The 22,026-nt window shown below is 39.3% G+C and overlaps 1 protein-coding gene across 3 annotated transcripts in view; it reads right to left on the bottom strand.

Moving 5' to 3' along the window:
* Positions 1 to 2,695: 2,695 nt before the first annotated feature.
* The window catches only part of opn5 (opsin 5), a 223,099-nt gene continuing 203,768 nt past the window's right edge, over positions 2,696 to 22,026 (bottom strand). For all 3 annotated transcript variants that reach the window (XM_033620292.2, XM_078174113.1, XM_078174114.1), the window contains exons 4-7: positions 15,933 to 16,103; positions 13,365 to 13,699; positions 12,991 to 13,235; positions 2,696 to 4,560 (exon numbers count right to left, since the gene is read on the bottom strand). In XM_033620292.2, coding sequence (XP_033476183.1) covers positions 4,494 to 4,560; positions 12,991 to 13,235; positions 13,365 to 13,699; positions 15,933 to 16,103 — 818 coding nt within the window. In that variant the 3' untranslated portion in view covers positions 2,696 to 4,493. The remainder of the gene's footprint in view (positions 4,561 to 12,990; positions 13,236 to 13,364; positions 13,700 to 15,932; positions 16,104 to 22,026) is intronic.

Genomic DNA, 22,026 nt, shown 5'->3' on the forward strand with positions numbered 1-22,026 from the left:
TTACGGATGAGTGACACGTAGCATCGCTATGCTAACTAGCTTGCTATGCAAATCAGGCGTGCATGCGTAGACACGTCATGTGATCACAGGGGTCAAAAGTGTCAACTCCTGAAGCAACAACGCACCGTGTTACAGACGTGTGACACATATATAATATATAGGACAACAAAAGCAAAGATATAATGTATTTTTTAGAGCATTTATTGTGCAGAATGCAGATCTCAAAACTCAAAATTAAAACCCAGTACTGTATGGTGCAAAATGTCCCCTGGGATCTATATCAAAAGGTAATTTTCTTCTTTTAGCAAAATCCTAAATGACTGAGTTGTGTTTTTTCCACCTGGACCTTTATGCTCTGCCATTTCTCCTCTAATCATCACTCTGTAACCTGTGACAGGCTGCTATGATACTACAATTATCACACATTCACATATGGAGTTTTTTGTGGAGCCCCTAGCGTCACATAGGTTTACATTACCAAAGGTTTATGACAAACAAACAAGAATTTCTTTTGTTGGATAAATTAAATGTAAATCTTTAAAATAAATATCACCACCTTTATTATTGACTATATACACTGAACAAAAATATAAATGCAACACTTTTGTTTTTGCTCCCATTTTTCATGAGCTGAACTCAAAGATCTAAAACATTTTGTATACATACAAAAGACCATTTCCCTCAAATATTGTTCACAAATATGTCTAAATCTGTGTTAGTGAGCACTTCCCCTTGGCCGAGATAATCCATCCCACCTCACAGGTGTGGCATATCAAGATGCTGATTAGACAGCATGAATATACCAGCCTGCCCATACCATAACCCCACCGCCACCATGGGCCACTCAATCCACAACGTTGACATCAGCCGCTCACCCACACGACGCCACACACTCTGTGTGCCATCTGCCCTGAACAGTGAAAACCGGGATTCATCCGTGAAGAGAACACCTCTCCAACATGCCAGATGCCATCGAATGGCTTATGGTAGAGAAATGAACATTCAATTCACGGGCAACAGCTCTGGTGGACATTCCTGCAGTCAGCATGTCAATTGCACGCTCCCTCAAAACTTGCAACATCTGTGGCATTGTGCTGTGTGATAAAACTGAACATTTTAGAGTGGCCTTTTATTGTGGCCAGCCTAAGGCACACCTGTGCAATGATCATGCTGTCTAATCAGCATCTTGATATGCCACACCTGTGAGGTGGGATGGATAATCTCGGCAAAGGAGAAGTACTCACTAACACAGATTTAGACAGATTTGTGAATAATATTTGTGAGAAATGGTCTTTTGTGTGTATAGAAAATGTTTTAGATCTTTGAGTTCAGCTCATGAAAAATAGGAGCAAAACAAAAGTGTTGCGTTTATATTTTTGTTATTTTTTGTAGTAAGTCAAACCACTTTCCAGTTAATGTAACTGTATAACTGAGGTTGTCTGGAATCTGTCAATATCAGTGTGCTGTTGATTAAAAGCCGAATCTCTCAAAAATACTTTGGTTGATCTGCTGTTTATTTATGATATGCAACAAGTCACAAAGTGATTTGAACTTTTCCATTTATACAACGGAGAGACAAGTCTGTGATAACAGTTAAATGGGAAATTAGTAAACCATAGGCTACTTTGCAGAATAAGTTTGATCTGTCCTCATAACGTGTGAATCATCACAAAGCTGCTTCAATTCTTCCTCCATTTGTTTCATATCTGTGCAAATGAGTTCATAAGTTATGTAAACAAGTAGGCTAGCCTGTGTAGGCAAATGTGTGTGCAGACGATTTCCGTTACATTAATTCAGTGCTGTATTTCTCAGCACTGGGATGTCGCTCCAAGAAACAACTCACAGCTATGGAAAGTTCAACTCTTCTAGTTTCTTTCAATGTCCGCCCTATCTTGCAGTGAAGGCTATTTCATGAGCAATTGCCCACATCAGCCTCATAGCGTGAACAATTTGATTTAAGATATTGAGGTAGGCCTAACTCACATTTATACATTTAATACATTAATTCACCATTAACTCATCATTAATTAATGGTCCACACCATTAGCCTAATTAATTAATGGTTAGGTCACTATGACTTAACCCACTTAATATATCATTATTTAAAGGGCGATATTTAATTCATACATTAATTCATATGCGATCAAACTATGTGCCATGGATGGTGAGTTTGAGTCCTCAGACCCCCCTGGGGTCATTATTGTTTACTTACTACTTAATTAGGCTACTGTGGCCTTTTTTTCTTTAAAAAAAAAAAAACAAAACAAAACGTAATTGCAACGTCAAACACACAGACATCTTCAATCATAAATTGATTAATCATTTAACAGTGGAATTTCAGCAGGGAGGCCAAGCTGCAGGAAGCGAGCAAAAGCTATGACATCACATACGCGACCTCCTCCTGTTTAGTCTTTATAATTAAAAAGCTTATACCTCAACAGTTTTACCACAAAGTATGACTTTCTTGACCTTAAAATTATAGGCTAACAAATGATCTGTTGTAGAAGTGTTAAAAATAGTGCCTGAACAAGGAAATAAAATAGATAGATAGATAGACAGATAGATAGATAGATAGATAGAAAGAAACTGTGTAAATATATATATATATAGCCTAGGCTACATATATCTATATCTATATATATATATATATATATATATATATATATATATATATATATACATAACATGACGCGTTGTTGCTTCAAGAGCTGACACTTTTGACCCCTGTGACCACATGACGTGTCTACGCACACACTCTGATTAGCATAGCAAGCTAGTTAGCATAGCAATGCTACGTGTCACACGTCCGTAACACAACGCGTTGTTGCTTCAAGAGCTGACACTTTTGACCCGTGATCACATGACGTGTCTACGCCCGCATGTCTGATTAGCATAGCAAGCTAGTTAGCATAGTGATGCTACGTGTCACACGTCTGTAACACGACGCGTTATTGCTTCAAGAACTGATACTTTTGACCCCTGTGATTATATGACGTGTCTACGCACGCACTCTGATTAGCATAGCAAGCTAGTTAGCATAGCGATGCTACGTGTCACACGTCAGTAACATGACGCGTTGTTGCTTCAAGAGCTGACACTTTTGACCCCTGTGATCATACGACGTGTCTACGCACACACGTCTGATTAGCATAGCAAGCTGCCAAAATAGGCTAATTTGACGCGTTCATGTGTTAATGATGTGTACATGCACATGTGCACGCAAGTGTAGTGTACGTGTGGCGTTTGTAACGCGCTGTGCATGTGTACTGATAAGACATATAAATGCCTTGGTTTGACTGATTAGAGTCACATAACATCTCCTTGTGTGCAGTTTAACAGCTGAAGAGAATATAAGCTGGTGTGATTCTGTGTTTTTTTTTTTTTAGATAAATCTACCGTAGCCTGTACAAACGGTAAAAATACATCTTTAAGCTCAACAGTCAGATCCTAACCTTATTTGACATGGCACATATCATTGATTTTTCTGCTGTAATCTGCAATTCAGGGTTTAGACATATTGTTGAAAATATATTTAACATATGTGATTTTTAAAGCGGGCGGCACGGTGGTGTGGTGGTTAGCACTCTTGCCTCACAGCAAGAGAGTTGCCGGTTCGATCCCGGGCGTGGGAGCCCTTCTGTGCGGAGTTTGCATGTTCTCCCCGTGTCAGCGTGGGTTCTCTCCGGGCACTCCGGCTTCCTTCCACAGTCCAAAGACGTGCAGATTGGGGACTAGGTTAATTGGTAACTCTAAATTGTCCATAGGTGTGTGATAGGTGTGAATGTGAGCATGAATGGTTGTTTGTCTCTATGTGTCAGCCCTGCGATAGTCTGGCGACCTGTCCAGGGTGTACCCTGCCTCTCGCCCGATGTCAGCTGGGATAGGCTCCAGCCCCCCCGTGACCCTCAAGAGGATGAAGCGGTTAGAAAATGAATGAATGAATTTTTAAAGCATTTTCGAGCTTTTGTAGGTTTTGGATTCACAATAAATTATAGCTTCGTGTAGCTAGATGTGACTTGATTTTCAGTTGGAAAAACCTTGAGTTTTCAAATGTGAGTTGAGCTATTTTATGAGGCAAACATTGTAGTAAGTCAGTCAGAAATATGAGCATTTTTTTTTATCATAGCATTGACAGATGTGTCTGTAATACTACAAAAACAAAATCAAGATGCTCACAGAGGACATCACGTTGTAACCACTGAAAAAACAAGCCAACTCCACAGATTAAGGAAAACCTTGTGGGAAAGACGTGCTTCCAAGGAAGAGGAGGTGGGGAGCTGTGGGAAGCACACGGCGGTCCAGCATGGTTGTAGAGACAAGCAGCAGGACTCAAGAACCACTTGTAACAATGGTGCACTGTTGATAATGTAATAGCAGTGACAGGCAGCGTGTGATTCTGTGATTAAGTAAGTGTAGGGCACTGAGGGCAGGGAACAAGGCAAACTGTCCAAGGCAGATAGGGTAGGAGGATCACAAAGTCTAAAAAGTCTGTCTCACATCTCCACATGAGCTTCTTTGGCTGGTGGAGTGTCCCGTAATGAACCAGAGATGGTATAGAACCTGCAGGGACATAAAAAAAAGGAGCAAACAAGGACACCAGTAAGTTCTTTTTACGCTAAAATTCATGCAAATTCACTTGTAGCCACATTTTGTTTATGGTCTAATGACATTATTTGATTTTGAGCTGAGGTAGGGAGTTTCATTTTGATGTCAATGGGTCCCAATTTAAATATTAAACTTTGCGCATGTTGTAATTCAAGTGGACTGCGGTAAAAAAACAAAACAAAACAAAAAAAAACGTATGCACCTCCTCTTGGCCCTGTTTGCAGGCTTTAGAAAATCTAGCCCCCAAAGAGCCCTTGGGCATTCCTATTGGCTGTTCTACAAATGCAGATGCATGTGTATGTTCCTTCAGATGGAGAAAGCCTGATTCAATAACAAAGAATCCTACAAAGAAAGTTGCTGTTCCAGCATTGGCATAAACTGCTTACACTGCAAAGCAACCCAAAAAAGAAAGACAGACTTATCAAACAGAGAGTCTGTGTCCCAGTGTGAGCAGGTAGCAGGACTGAACCCAAACACAGATGAAACAGATGAGGAGACAGCAGGATGAATTCAATATTTGATACAGAAAATGAAAAAGTCCATAAACAGGTAGGAAGCAAAATGAAATCCAAGAAAACCTCCAAAAATGCTTTTAGTTTATAAAGGATTTGAATTTCAAATAAGTCATCAACCATCTATATGTGCTTAAAATAGCTGCTGAAATTAGCAAGGATTCTTTTTTAATATTTTTTGGGGGGGCATTTTGCCTTAAATTGACAGGACAGTTAAGCATGAAAGGGGGAGAGAGACAAAGGGAGTGACATGCAGCAAGGTGCCACAGGCCGGAGTCAAACCCAGGCCGCTGCAGCAAAAGCCATATATATGGGACGCCTACTCTATCCACTAAGCCACCAAAATCCTGTCAAAGAGGATTCTGCTTGCTAAATTTCACATGCCGCCTCTCTCTCCTTGGCAACTTTAGCGGTGTTACTTTTTTTTATGAAATGTATGCTCATATTCACTGTAGGCATTCATGAGCACCTCCAGTTCCACAGGTGTAAAATAAGTTGATTGCTTTTTCTCTCTGGTTGCCATGGTGACTCGAGGTATCGGGGCTCCACTGATGATGGCTTTTTATTGTGGTTGTGCAAGCACTTAACTCAAGGTGTACCTACTCAGAGTTGATTGAACTAATTCAAATCAGCTGTTCTGGAACCGGATACTAAGAGTTTCAGGATTAGACTCGGAGTTTGCTGGACCGCCTACCTGGAATACCCCTCTGACACTCAAACAGGGAAAACAGACATACTAACAAGGTTAGGGAGTAACATAATACAAGTAAGTAAGTTATGTACAAAATATGAGGAACAGTATCTTCTAACACTTAACCCATTTAAGTCCACCGGCAACAATAGTTGCCAAAGTGTATTCTTGTTATTTTCCACTTATAAATACATTTCTAAATACTATACATGTTTTGTATATCAATGATATTAGAGTAGACACCTTAGAAAATCATATTAAGAAAAAGTTTCCACATACTTCCTGTCACATGGCGTTGTTGGGTTCCTGACACATCTTACTGAGGGCATGGCGACCACAAACCCCCACAAGTAAAGGTGATTTTCATATTATAATAATATTTTTTTTGTTGACATATGTATATCTACTTAATCATAAAAGTCTCTAGAATCATCCAAACAACAGAAATATTAAATTGGATATATAGTTTTTTCTGTATGTAATCATTTCTCCAAGCGGCAACTATTGTTGCTGGTGGGCATATACCTTGTCAGTAGATAATAATGTTAGCTAACATTACCAGCATTACAAAGGGCTAATATTTGGTAACAATACAGTTTTTGATAGTGTTAGCTTTAACATTTGGTAACCAACATTACTAGTGTTTGGTAGCTAGTGCTAGCTAACTACCTAGCTAACTAACTAGCTAGCTATTAGTGCTGGCAATGTTAGTACTGACTGTGTTGCACTGTGTGGTAGATTAGAAGGACTGAATGATGTCAAATACAGGGAGAACATCTTTAACACTATTGTACATGAACAGGGATATAGAATTGGAATTGTTTAAACAATACAAAAAAATTTAAAAAAATATCCATTTCAAATTGCGTTAATTTCACAAAATGGTTGCCCCTAGTAGCCATGGGAGCAAACTCTTTCGTGTTTTCCACAGAGATAAACCAGGAGGATTAGAGAGGTATACTTTTGCAGAGGTTTTGGACATCCTTGATGCAGATGATCCCTCTGCAAAAATCACAAGCATTTCAGTTGTGCCAGAGTCTGAGAATAATGCCCGTGAAACAGACTGTGACAGCGATTTTTCTGATGATGATGATGTGACCTGTGATCCCAAACGCCTACCATCTAGGATGCTCAAAGGAGACTGCTTTGTGTCTGATGGTGACACGCAACTACCCATCATTGATGATGGACAAGAACCTGAGTAGCTATGTTTCCATCCAAAAGTGATTCGAATCATTGGGAAATGCGCATTAAAAGAAATACGAATCCTGTGTGTTTCCATTAAATGTACGGACTTTGGTGAAAACTACGAACTCACACGAGTTTTCCGCAGAACCGAAAACAAAACAAGTCTCACATTCTTCTTCTTCTACGTTTTCTGGTGGTTGGCAACCAGCTTGTAAATGCATTACCGCCTTATTAAGGCTAGAAATGTTCTTAAGTTTTTTGATGACAAAATTCATGAATCAAATTGTTCTCACACTGAATTACATGTTGTTTTTTGTGCTCTAATTCACTTTTCACCATTAGAGGGGTAGATACAAGGTATGTGCCCACCGGCAACTATAGTTGCCGAACATTCAAATGATATTTTGAAAAATGGAGGAAATAACTTTAGAACACATTCATATGGGACTCAGTTAACATGATTATATGCATAAAAACATTGAGAAAAATTTGGGCACAAATGGGTTAAAGTTAGTGATGTGACTTGCCGTGCCGAGGCTTCAAAGCATGTATCGAGCAATCCAGGAAGTGTTTCCACGATGCGCGTATCGAGGCTTGTGTCGTTTCAGACGAGTGACGTCACTGGTGACGTCCGAAGCCTCGCTGGCCGGCTGTACCACGTGACTAGTTCGGGAAGTGGTTCAGATCTATATAAACAAACCACTAATTGTAATAGCTTTTTTGTCCAGTAGATGGCTTATAGCAAATGAAGCATCAAGAAGCTTTGCCCTTGAGTGAACCAATTTGATGAAAAGCTTCAATGCTTCATGAAGCTTCATCTGCCCATCACTACTTAAAGTTTAAATTGGTGGTATTCTTAATGCAGTTACTGTCTTTTAAAAACATTAATTAAAGGGATTATTCTTTTGTTATTTAGTTGCTGAGCAGATGAACAGACAGGGCACTGTCATGTGTTTCTGGCATGGCAAGATAGGACCTATACAAATTAGCTCAGCAAGACAAATTAGAAGTATTCTGAAAGTACTCAAGAGTATTTGAGTAGTTTAGCTGATATATGTGATGTATGCCATCAAATGTAAACAAACTGACCTGGCAAGCACAAATGACATGGAATATATTGCCATATCCAGCACCTTGGCTCAGCAAATGTCATTTAATATGATTGGTGTGTATAGACCTTCTGACATTATGTTTTATGACCATTTTAAAAACCAGCTTAAGGAATTGGATACAAAGGCGAATGTATAGTTATTGGTGATTTTAATTTGAACTGGGCATAAAATGCGGCGAAAAAGAAGCTTAAAGCAATGACAAACCAATTTGAACTAACTCAAGTAACAAATGCACCCACTCTCAAATAACAAATACTTCAAAACCACAAATTGATCTAATTTTTAGAAAATCCTCAATCTTCTCACTTCTCACTTATTAGATCACAATATGACACTAATTGCAAGAAAATTAACAGAAAGCAGATTAATTTATTATTTATTTAACAGGACATAAAAAATACACCTATGGAATAAGGACATGAGATATAAATAAATTTAAGGAAGAACAAGGCCATATTGATTGGAGTGATGCTTTACACCCAAATGATCCAGAACGTACAATAAATGGACTTTAAGACAAATACACCACAACTTTGAAGAATAAACGCATTAAGAGTAAACTACCTTGGTTAAATGAGCAACTGTGGGATTTGATGAAAAAACATGATTTTACTTTAGCACTTAAGTCAAGATCAATTATTGACGGACGAGTTTTTAAAAGACTTCATAACAAAGTAGTCAATGAACTGAGAAAGGCAAAGACCAGTTTTATTATGGATATCATCAGAGAAGGAAAGGGTAATAGTAAATTAATATGGAGAATATGAATAAACTAACAAAGACGACATTTAACAAAATCAGGGAAAGGGGTATGAACTAAAAGTACAGGGAATTTTAACTAATGATTTTAACAAATATTTTGCTGCTTGGTGTAAGAATTAATCTAATACCAATGCCAAATCCCACTTAACCGGTTTTTAACATAACTGGAAGTTTTCCAAGGATAGATCTGTAAAAGCCTGAGTATTTTAAAGCCCTCACAGGCAAAGACATGTTTGAGTGGGATTCAGCATTTCAACAGTGAGACAATACTCACTCCTTCAACGCTCCTATTGCACACTTGGTAAGTTTGTCAATAAAACAGTCAATTTCCTGAATGCATGGAAGTTTGCAGTTGTGGCTAGTTTTCAAGTCAGGTGACACAACTGAGGTGGTAAACTATAGACCCATCTGTATGTTGCCTGTTGTATCTAAGATCACCGAAAAAGTGGTAACTGAACAATTAACTGACTTTTTAAACCTAGGACAAGCTGCACTTCATCCCATGCAATTTGGCTTCAGAAAAAAACTGCCGACTAAAAATGCTATTTCATTGAAAAATCTAATTAAAGTTGGACAGTGGTAGTGCTATAAGAGCTGTATTTTTGGACTTGAGAAAAGCATTTGATACTGTAAATCATAATGTTCTTTCTAAATTATCCACTTTTAATTTCTCTGTTGATGCAATGAAATGGATGGAGTCCTATCTCACTATGAGAAGGCAATGTACTAGAGTTGGGAAAAGGACCTCATCGTTTGTTGATTGCTCTGTTGGTGTTCCACAAGGCTCAATCTTATGACCTATTTTTGTTTAGCCTATATGTTAATGATCTGCCACTCACATGCCCTGAAACTGAAACCCAAATGTACGCGGATTACACGGTCATCCTCACACATGGGAAAGACGGATGTGAAGTGGCAGCCAAATTAACAGCAGCTACGGCCAAAAATTTTTCAGCTGGCTCTCCAGGTCTTGTCTGACAGTAAAATTGTTTGCTTGTATTTTTATATTAGGAAAAATGGAAGTCAGCCAGATATTGTCACAAAAGGAGAAAGGATCCAGACTGTGTCACATTTTAATTATCTATATTTAAATAATCACAGCTGACCTTTAAGAAACATGTGAAGCCGGTGTATAAAACTGTAAAATTCAATCTAAGAAACTTTAGGTTTACCAGATCCCCTAAGATGCAGCAAAAATATAACTGCACTCAGTGATTTTTTTTTTTTTACATATTTCTCAATGCATTACAAGTTGGTCACAATCTGGAAAAACCACACTTGCCCCACTGCAAATACTTTACAAACAAACACTCAAGGCACTGGACAAACAACCATCGTGCTATCACCACTGTAAGCTCATTCAAAGGCATAATCTACTGACCTTTGACAGCTTTGTGTGTCTTGCTGATGCTAGTCTAGTGTACCAAGTGATTAATGATCTGGCTGCTCCACCTTTAAAAGAGTTCATACAATTGCGCTCAGACAATGGGAGGGCATCTAGGTCGACCAACAAAGGCGACTGTGAAGTACAGCACAGATTTACGGAGTTTGGTAGATCAGTCTTCTCTGTTAGAGCTACAAACTGCTGGAACTCAGTACCAAGTGAGATAAGACAGTGTAACAGCTTTGTTGGTTTTAAATTCAAGATGAAATCATGGCTAAAATCAAACCAATTGTGGCATTGGTGGCTTAGTGGATAGAACAGGCGCCCCACATACAAGGCTGTTGCCACAGCAGCCTGGGTTTGACTCCAGCCTGTGGCCCTTTGCTGCATGTCACTCCCTCTCTCTCTCCACCTTTCACACTTGACTGTCCTATCGATTAAAGGCAAAATGCTCAAAAATATCTTAAAAAATAAATAAATAAACAAAACCAATCATGTACCCATCACACATGAACTCAAGCACTTGATCTAACACTGAAATATTGTTATACTGTATCTTAATGTTATTGCTTTATTGTTGTTGTTGTTGTGGTGTCTTAGTGTTGTAGCTTTTTTGTTGTTGCTTCTTTTATTGTTGCTCTGATTTGTTGATGTATTGTCTTGCTGTTGTTATTCCTGAAGCTGTTGTGTGATGAATATGTTCTCTTTTGTAATTGTGTTTTTTATACAATAGTGTCTTTTAGCAGAGAAATTATTCTCTGTTTCCTGCCCAGGGACTACAGATGAAAATGAGCTTATAGCTAACTCTGGGAGCTGTGCACTGTCCCTGTTGAATAAATAAATAAATGATTAGTTTAAGTTACCTAATGGATGTTAAAAATTACATTACATTTTAGGGCATGTATTAAGTAATCTGTGCTGGAATACATTTTAAAAGTAACCCCTTCAACACTGCACACTAAATACACAAGAGAAGGAAGTTGTTAAAGAGTGCTTCAGCTCCCTGACCGTGGTGAGATATGTTCACCTCCAGGGCCGAAGTAACTTCAGGGTTAATCCCCACTCACTTTATAGGAAGCAACACACGGGAGCTCCACTTTGCCGTCTTTATTTACAGAAACTGTGACTTACACCGCACATTTACAACTAACTTGACCTTAGAGACCTTTAGATCTTTGCGTCAAAAGGGGTCAGCTGAGGTGGTTTGGGCATCTGACTAGGATTCCTCCTGAGCACCTCCCGCTGTTAGGAGGCCCCGGGGTAGACCCAGAATACGCTGGAGGGATTACATATCTCGTCAGGCCTGGGAACGCCTTGGGGTTCCCCGGGAGGAGCTGGAAAGCGTTGCTGGGGAGAGGGATGTCTGGGGAGCTTTGCTCAGCCTAATGCCCCCGTGACCTGGCCCCAGATAAGCAGATGAAAACGGATGGATGGATTGATGGATTGACCACCTTTTAACAAGCCGTGCTCCTACACCCACTCATGGCATCCCCATGGCATGACTTGGCTTGGGAAGCGGAGGGTCCCCATCCGGACCAAATATGGAGCATGGAATGGTAGCTGGAGAGGTGCCCTGGGCCTGGGGACCTGCGCTGTTTGTGCATGTGTGTGTATTTCAGACCTGTGTGTAATTGATAATTGAGTGGAAAAAACTGAATTTCCCCTCAGGGGATTAATTAAGTATATAAGATTGAGTAAAATAGAAACTGCCCACTGCTCCTACCTTTAGTTGCACACATTACAGTAATATAATGAAATCAACCTTTCAGCCATGTATTAGTTTTAATGTGAAAATGGCAGCTTAAAAGTACAGGAGTAAATATAAAAGTATTAGTTTTACTGAAGTAGAGCTGGTTTTAACTTCTTTAGACATTTAGTTACTTTAGTCATCAGTAAGGACTTGACCCGAAAGTTGGCTACCACAGGGGCAGGCTGAGTCAAATGATTAACCTCTGAATTTTTTTAATGTAATGTTGTAAATAATCCATTACCTGCCTTTCTGCTCTTTTTAAATCAAACTCTTTTATGTCTTTAACTCAAAAGCTGCATTATTAAGCTGCACTGATCAAATTCACTTCAGGAGATTTAATTACAGCGGTTAAGTAAATGAATGTGCAAATTCATAAGTAAAATTCAAGTAAGAACAACTGAAGCTCATTGTGTTTATTTTATTTTCAATCAAAATAAAGACTGAAAGGTGTAGGTTTTTCTACATCAATTTGGCATAGTGGACAGAATCCCAACAGAGATGGACACTGGGTGAGTAAAAAAAGAATTATTTTTCTTTTCCTTTATTCTACCCTGTGTGCCACCTAACAGGATCAAAGAACAAGACAACGTTGTACTGAATTGAATATTTGACAGAAGTATATGTGAATCAACTAAGTGCTGTTTTGCAGATCGTTTAGGTTGTTAATTTGGTGTAGCATACTCTTACTTCCCACTCCCGGTTACTGACCAGTAACACAGGAGTGTTCTGTTAAATTGAGGTTTTCGGGTGTCTCTGTTTGAGGGTCATCAAGATTTTATTCATCAAAATGAAGACTGATGAGAGTAAACATTTTTCTCTATCATAATTTAAATTAGGACAATCATATTTTTGTTTTTTTGCTGGTAGCCACACAACTGGTGAATGGGCCAGTGATAATAAAACATGACTGAAACAGCTGCCTAAACTAACACTATGCTTATCAACAGTTTCAAAAGAATAAACAAAGATAACACATTCTGTTTTACCTTGAATTTCTACAATGCCTGCGTTTCTTCAGGATCTTAAAGCAGGAGGATTTTGTGCAGGAATTTTTCAGGTCCACCACCTGGTAAATGATGGGGTTGTACATGGCTGCAGACTTGGCCAGCAGCGTGGGAATGACAGACACAGGAATGGGCACCGAATCTGGCTCACCAAATGCTGACACTACAGACACCACTGCATAAGGGATCCAGGCTATCAAGAAGCCTGTACAGATCAGCATTGCCACCTGAGAGAGGATACAAAGCAATTTTCAGATCACTACTTTATCCTTCACAAAATTCCCCCAGAAACAATACTGAAATGTCTCCTTTGCTCTACTCTCTTTGCCACACTTTTACTCCAAACTCTAACCAACCTTTGTGAGTTTCATTTCAAGGCTGTGGCTGTTTCTGATGCGAGCGTCAAAGTTCGAAATCTCCTTTGCAGAGGACTTGACCTTGAAGATAATCATGACATAAGAGAAGACAATGATGCCTGTAGGGAGGACAAGACAGAAGGACAGGATGGCCATGACAAAGATCTGGCCGGACACAGAGGCTTGTGCCAGCCACCAGTCCAATGTGCAGGAGGTCCCAAAAGGCTCTGGGGCGTAGTTTCCCCAGCCGATCAGGGGCATGGTGGCCCAGAAGGCTGCATATACCCAGACAAAGGCCAGGCACAGGAAGGCGTGGTGCCGTTTTAGCCATGTACCTAACAGTGAAGAAAATTACAGGAACAATGATGGACTAGTAGTGAAAGGGACAATAAAAACCTTGTTTTAAAGCTTAAAATTCAAGCCAAACTCTCTGACTCCAATCTCATCTTCTTACTTTGACTTTAGCCTCAGTGTGTGGATCATGTACACTGATCAGTCAAAACATTAAAACCAATGGCTACCTGACACACTTCACCATTGCAGACCAAGTACACCCCCAAATGGTAATAGCACTTCCTATTTGCAGTGCAGTGCAGTGCAGTGCACCATGTCACAACATAAAAACTTCTCAGGAATGGCCTGAAAGGGTAACATAGAGCTTAAGGCATTGACCTGCCTTCCAAAGTCCCCAGATCCCATTCTAATCAAACACCCATAGGACATGCCGGTACCCCACCTCCCAACCCACATGATTCAAAGGATCTGCCACTAATGCCCTGGTGCCAGACACCACAGAACACCCCTCAGGGGTCTGTGTCCATGCCTCGACAGGCCAGAGCCAACTCCAATCCAAGGGGGCCCTACCATGGATTGGGGGTATCTGCAGTACTACTAATACTCCATCAGATTGGGATCTCAGAATTTTGGAGGACAGATTGATGCCTTGAGCTCTTTGTTACCTTCCTTGGGCCATTCTTGAGCAGTTTATATATATATATACAGTACAGGCCAAAAGTTTGGACACACCTTCTCATTCAATGCGTTTTCTTTATTTTCATGACTATTTACATTGTAGATTCTCACTGAAGGCATCAAAACTATGAATGAACACATGTGGAGTTATGTACTTAACAAAAAAAGGTGAAATAACTGAAAACATGTTTTATATTCTAGTTTCTTCAAAATAGCCACCCTTTGCTCTGATTACTGCTTTGCACACTCTTGGCATTCTCTCCATGAGCTTCAAGAGGTAGTCACCTGAAATGGTTTCCACTTCACAGGTGTGCCTTATCAGGGTTAATTACCTCCAGGCTGTGTAAGGGCTATTTGACCAAGAAGGAGAGTGATGGAGTGCTGCGGCAGATGACCTGGCCTCCACAGTCACCGGACCTGAACCCAATCGAGATGGTTTGGGGTGAGCTGGACCGCAGAGTGAAGGCAAAGGGGCCAACAAGTGCTAAACACCTCTGGGAACTCCTTCAAGACTGTTGGAAAACCATTTCAGGTGACTACCTCTTGAAGCTCATGGAGAGAATGCCAAGAGTGTGCAAAGCAGTAATCAGAGCAAAGGGTGGCTATTTTGAAGAAACTAGAATATAAAACATGTTTTCAGTTATTTCACCTTTTTTTGTTAAGTACATAACTCCACATGTGTTCATTCATAGTTTTGATGCCTTCAGTGAGAATCTACAATGTAAATAGTCATGAAAATAAAGAAAACGCATTGAATGAGAAGGTGTGTCCAAACTTTTGGCCTGTACTGTATATATTTTTTTTGGTTGAATAGTGTATTGTCCTGCTGGATAGGGGGCCAGCGCCAATGCCATGAGGTGGGGTACCTGTAACAGTATTTGGGTGGGTGAAGTGCCTCAAGTGGCATCCACATGAATGCCAGGACCAAAGGTTTCTCAGTAGAAAATTGCATTGTAACAAAATGATCAATATTATTCACCTTACAAGCCAGTGGTTTGTGTTTGTGTTTTAACTCAAATTCGTGTAAATCTTTACTCCCTGATCCTTACATTTATATGACGATTATCCTGAACTTAACCAAATCCAAGCAATAGTGAATCAGTTATTTTCCAGTTCAAGGAACATGTCTGTTCAAATAAATTACATTGGACGCAATATCATTGTATTTCAGTTTATATTTCCTTAAACAAAAAGTTAGGAGAGTTCATATTTCAGTTTGACTTTAAATTAGCATAACATATGCAACCCATAATTCAGGTCTAGGGTCATTCACATGGGGGTCACAAGATGCCCAAGGGTTCCTTGAATGAATTCGAGGATTTATTTCATTTCACTTTGTAATTACAATTTATTTCATTATTACATTTGGCAGTATAATGATTACATATTATCTAAGAATGAATATTCCAGTCATCGGTTTGGGTCTACATTGTGGACAGCTGCTAATGTTATTCAAATCAAACTGCCAACCCATACATACATTTGTGGCTGCTGGCAAGAACTTGTAACACTGTAACTCACCCTAAAGTCTGTCTGGATGGGTTTACATGGAATTTAAATGTTTAGGAGACTCTGTTAAAGGACATCCTGACATACCGTATCTGAGATGACAGATCTTGAGGTATCGGTCCAGACTGACCAAGGTCATTGTGATGAGGCTCCCACAACCAAAGAAAAAGCCTGCCCAGCCGTAGAAACGACAGCCCTCCCAGCCGAACAACCAGCGATGAGACAAACTAGAGACAATGAAAAAGGGTTTTCCTGTCACTGTAGGGACAGAAAGGGGAAAGGGGGAAGCATCAAACAGAAACAGGGGCCGGGGGGGGGGGCAAAGACAAAAAGACAAGAGAGTTTAATTTTCTCAGATAACTAATAACTATAGATAAGTGTGGTTTTGTGGAGTACTTATCCATAGTCAGTGTATCACATACAGTAGATGTCAGTTGGTGCTCCCCCAGTTTGGAGAAGCAGGCTGGAGTCTGACGTGGAAGCTATGTACCGCTGTGGAGGAGTCTGCAACAAATGTTACTCTAGCCACCTAGAAAAATCAGTATCACTTCAATTGTATGCTATATTGAGGGTATTTTCACAACTTTACAATTTCGTTACAAGGCTTGTTCCAACAAGTAAGCCGTTAACGGCTTCAGTCTCCCATCTATGATTTTGTTAAAGCCACCACACTCCACTGGGAAAAATTAATTTTAGCTCCCTAAACACGAAAGCTGCTCTTGTAAGTCTGAACTAACCATTTTAAATGCAACAGTCAGACAAAAACATGAACAAAATAACTGATCGAAGCAGCAGTAGACCAGCAGCTCCTGTGTTCAGTAGATGGCATTGCTCTGGCCTCTAACACTACCGTAAGAAACCTTGGAGTAACATTTGATCAAGATTTGTCTTTTAATTCTTATTTAAAACAAACCTCACGGGACTGCATTTTTTCATCTGCGTAATATTGCGAAAATTAGGCCTATCCTGACCGAAAAGATGCAGAAAAATTGGTCCACGCTTTTGTTACCTCAAGGCTGGATTACTGTAACTCTCTATTATCAGGTAGCTCTAATAAGTCCTTAAAAACTGTCCAGCTAATTCAGAATGCAGCAGCACGTGTACTAACAGGAACTAAGAAACAAGATCATATTTCTCCTGTTTTAGCTTCTCTGCACTGGCTCCCTGTAAAATCCAGAATTGAATTTAAAATCCTACTGTTAACTTATAAAGCTCTAAATGGTCAAGCTCCATCATATCTTAGAGAGCTCATAGTGCCATATTATCCCACCAGAACTCTGCGCTCGGAGAATGCAGGGTTATTCGTGGTCCCTAAAGTCTCCAAAAGTAGATCAGGAGCCAGATCCTTCAGCTATCAGGCTCCTCTCCTGTGGAATCATCTTCCTGTTGCGGTCCAGGTGGCAGACACCGTCTCCACATTTAAGACTAGACTTAAGACTTTCCTCTTTGATAAAGCTTATACTTAGGGCTGGCTCAGGCTTGCCTTGTACCAGCCCCTAGTTAGGCTGACTTAGGCCTAGTCTGCCAGAGGACCCCCTATAATACACTGGGCACCTTCTCTCCTTCTCTCTCTCTCTCGTGTCCTATTACTGCATCTTGCTAACTCTGCCATTCTGGATGTCACTAACTCAGCTTCTTCTCCGGAGCCTTTGTGCTCCACTGTCTCTCAGGTTAACTCGTATTGCAGCAGTGCCTGGATAGTGTGACGTGTGTGGTTGTGCTGCTGCCGTGGTCCTGCCAGATGCCTCCTGCTGCTGCTGTTATCATTAGTCATACTTCTACTGTTATTATACACATATGATTATTGTCACACATGTATACTATCAGATAATAATATATTATTATTAATTATAATATTATTACTTTCATTAATATTGTTGTAAGCTACTGTCATTACCGTCTGTCCTGCATCTCTGTCTGTCTCTGTCTCTCTCTGTCTCTCTCTCTTTCTGTCTCATTGTGTCATACGGATTACTGTTAATTTATTATGTCGATCTGTTCTGTACGACATCTATTGCACGTCTGTCCATCCTGGAAGAGGGATCCCTCCTCAGTTGCTCTTCCTGAAGTTTCTACTGTTGTTTTTTCTCCCGTTAAAGGTTTTTTTGGGGGGAGTTTTTCCTTATCCGCTGTGAGGGTCCAAAGGACAGAGCGATGTTGTATGCTGTAAAGCCCTGTGAGGCAAATTGTGATTTGTGATATTGGGCTTTACAAATAAAATTGATTGATTGATTGATATTATATTCTCATTTCTCTCAATGGAATGTGGCTTTGAAGAGAGGAATATCTAATAATATTAGGCTGTGAATATATTCTAAATATGGCATACACTTAAACTGAAATAAAAAATTTTAAATGGAGCATATTTTAGGTGGGGCGGTGCAGTGGTGTAGTGGTTAGCATGGGTTTTCTGCAGGTACTCCGGCTTCCTCCCACAGTCCAAGGCGTGCGGGTTGGGGATAGGTTAATTGGTGACTCTAAATTGCCCATAGGTGTGAATGTGAGTGTGAATGGTTGTCTGTCTCTATGTGTCAGCCCTGCAATAGTCTGGCATCCTGTCCAGGGTGTACCCTGCCTCTCGCCCAATGTCAGCTGGGATTGCGACCCTCAAGAGGATAAGTGGTTACATAAATGGATGGATATTTTAGGTTGCCGATCCCTCATCAACAGTACATTACTTAGCTTCCAAATCAAACTCCAGCCTGCTTCTACAAACTGGGGGCGTGCAAACTGACATCTACTGTATGTAATATACTGACTATGGATAAGTGCCCCACATAGTAAATGAATGAATAAAGTTTGTATTATTTTGTGTTTCTACTACATTATTTATATTATTGGGAGCAGAGGAATATGACATGCAACAAAGGTCCAAAGGCCAGAATCATACCAGGGACATTATGGTAACATGGAATGCACTGTAACCACTCAGCTACCAAGCCACTCTAGAAGACCAATTTGAATAATTTTAATAATCAGATTTTCAGACCTTCAACAGCACATTATATTAATCAGTAAGAAACATCTACTGCATAATGTTGGAGAAATTATTGAATACTGATGGAATAAATCCATTTTTAACTTTTTTCTACAATTTTTGAGACTTAAACTTAAATAAATCAAAATAAACAACCCTCCCTATTTTTAATGATCAGGTCGATTGAGCCATATCCCCAAAAACTTTACTCTCAAATCATCATAGTCTATCCATCATCAATTGGGAACATTGGGGAAATCTGTTTGAGAACGTGTTCCATGTATAATTGATGCTGCTAATGCTTTTGTTTTGACATTTGTGCATTGTAAAATAATGATATCAAAGCAATTTTGTCTCACTGCTGGAAATCTGCAAAAAGAAGGAGTCATGGTAGAGAGGAAGAAATGTCTCAAAGTGTGGCCTCATTTTGTGAGAAAAGATGACAACAGTGCAGCTTGTAAGGTCTGTAAAATGGTCATATAAACATGGGCTTAAATTCCAGGTGGGCCATGTATTTGACACTCTACACATGAGTGCCTCTGCTTCCCAACAGAGAAGCATGTCGGTTACTGAGGGTAAATATCCTGTGTTGTAATAACATTAGCAGTATGCAGGCATGCTTAGCAGACTGTTTCTTTGACCAAGAAAACCTTTGTGAAAACGAATACAGTACAAATATTCTCTCATGTCATCTACACTGTGTTCTGATAATAAAAGAGTTGAATTGACACTGACAACTTGTGCAGGCCTACTTTTTTCCACACAGCACACTAATCAGGAATCAATAGGGGATTCATCTTAAAAGCTGCATTGCAAACAAAAGCTCTTCACCAGTTTATAGATACATTTTAGTTGACGTGCTCAATACTTTTATTTTTTGATATTCCACTTAACTGCAGATAACTTTGTATTTTTATTTTATTATTTACAGATTGTGATGTTATGATTTCTTTATCTGTATAGTTTCATTACGTTAATAACAATGTCTGGTGTAAATGTCATGTGAATAGCTGCATTGGAAATATGTCCAACTGTGTGAGTGTGTTATAGTGCTGATGACAAAAGCCCCTTTCTCCCTCCTCAGTGTCTTCAAAGGAAAAAAAGCAGGATATGACAGCTTTTGTCTCATTAATGAACATAAAAGGGAACTGATAAAGGGGAGAAAAAGGACTGCTGATTGTTGACATTAACACTAAACAATACCAGTAATTCTTGTAGAAAAGGTTTAGAAGGTAATAGTCCTATCTTCAGTGTGAATGCTATGGTGCCAGTGATATTTCCATGGGACTTGGGTCAGCTTTATCCTTGAAACTGTGTAAACCCTTGTTATTTTTTATTGCAGCAAAGCACAGTGGCTTTATGGTTGTTGTAGTATGTGTCGGATGTGGGCCCTCACCCTGAAAAGCTGGACAGGCCAGGGCCATGTGGCATTCCAAGTCCAAGTGCTACAAAAGGGGTAAACATCAAAATCTCTCGAGGCAAGACTGCATGAGATGCAATGAGTCAAATCTTTTCCTGGAATCAAAGAAAACCCAGCGGGGCATGCACACGGTTGCTCACATGTTTGGAGGCTTAACAGTATTTACAGATTGTGAGTCACGGCAATAACAGAAACTTTCAGCTTAACAAATCAGGCAGTTGTTTTGTTTGCCCTTTGGCTTGTCTAGCCCATTACTGGTAACCATTGCTGTTATTCATCTTCCAGCTCACATGGAAAGGATTACTGTGTAAATGGAGAGTGAGTACAGAACTAATGTTTGTATCTACAGAAGGCTCTGACCCTGTCATTCCCAGCATGCATGCACAGTTTGTTTGGGGTGTGACAAACTTCATGTATGCTTCCTCCCTGCTTCACTTAAGGGGATTGCTCCATTTTCTATGAGACCTTTTCTTCCAAGATTATCTCCAGTGTTTCCTCAACATTTATTCAATTGGTGAAATGTTCCATCATGCAATCTTAAGAAAAATAAAACCATCCACATTAGCTGTCCTTGAACAGTGTAATACGATTTGATTAAACCTCTGAACTCTAACAATAGAGATGGTCTGCCAGGGCCTTGATTAATATTTCTGCTTATCGTGATATCATTTCTTGGTGTATCTTCAAATGCTTTATATCCCTAAAATCTGTACAACCCAGGTTAAACGGTTATGTAAGTCAATAAACCATAATAATTGATAAAAATATTGAATTTGTCATTAAAAAATACATAAAATATATATAATATCTATATCCATATATACACATATACATATATATATATATATATATATATATATATATATATATGTATGTATGTATGTATGTATGTATGTATACAGAAATCAGATGCTTCGTCAGATTTTAAAGCTTTATAATATATATATATAATATAAATATAACATCATTCATTTCTCTGACGCTACTACACATTTTTGCACCACACTTAAAGTCACTATGAGGATACATTGTGATGACACAGAAGACAGAAGCCTCAGTTTTCTACTGAAAAAGAATGAATGTTATAGTTGTTATGGATTATGGATTATGTAAACTACAATGTTCCTCGGTCATTACCAGGATATTCCAGCATAATCACAACGAAATACTGCCTTTGCACCACATGTAAGGTAAGGTAACATAAGGTGATGATATAATGACAGGAAAGACAGAAGTCTAGGCTTTCTGTGAAAAAAAAATAATGTTCTAACTATTGAGATTTCTATGTTAAATTGATATATATATATATATATAATCTACCTTTTTGTTGTTCAGACCTACAGTTTACACAGCTTAATTTTTTTAAAATCAGAATCAGAAAACAAATAAAACTTGGGAGTCATACACCACAATTCAGTTTAATAAGCTGCCAGGACACTATTGTAATCCTAGGTATTCTTTCTTCTTCTTCTTCTTCTTCTTCATTTTCTCCTTCTTCTTCTTCTTCTTCTTCTTCTTCCGAGGAAATCATACTTCCCATGGGTGAAAACTCACCAAACTTTGCACAAAGGTCCAGTCTCATGCCAGATATCCTCAGCTGTAAACCCAAGCCAGTAGTCCTGATGGTGGTGCTACAGCAAGCGTCTAAAGTTCAAAACTCTGAAAATTCATAACAAATCAACCATACGTGCTACAAAACTATGTTACTCAGATTTTTGATTTATCAAAAATTGAGCCTACACTGCATCAAAATGTATGACTAAATGGTACTGTAAACATATACA

Source organism: Epinephelus lanceolatus, chromosome 13 (assembly GCF_041903045.1).
Source record: "Epinephelus lanceolatus isolate andai-2023 chromosome 13, ASM4190304v1, whole genome shotgun sequence".
Taxonomy (NCBI): Eukaryota; Metazoa; Chordata; class Actinopteri; order Perciformes; family Serranidae; genus Epinephelus; species Epinephelus lanceolatus.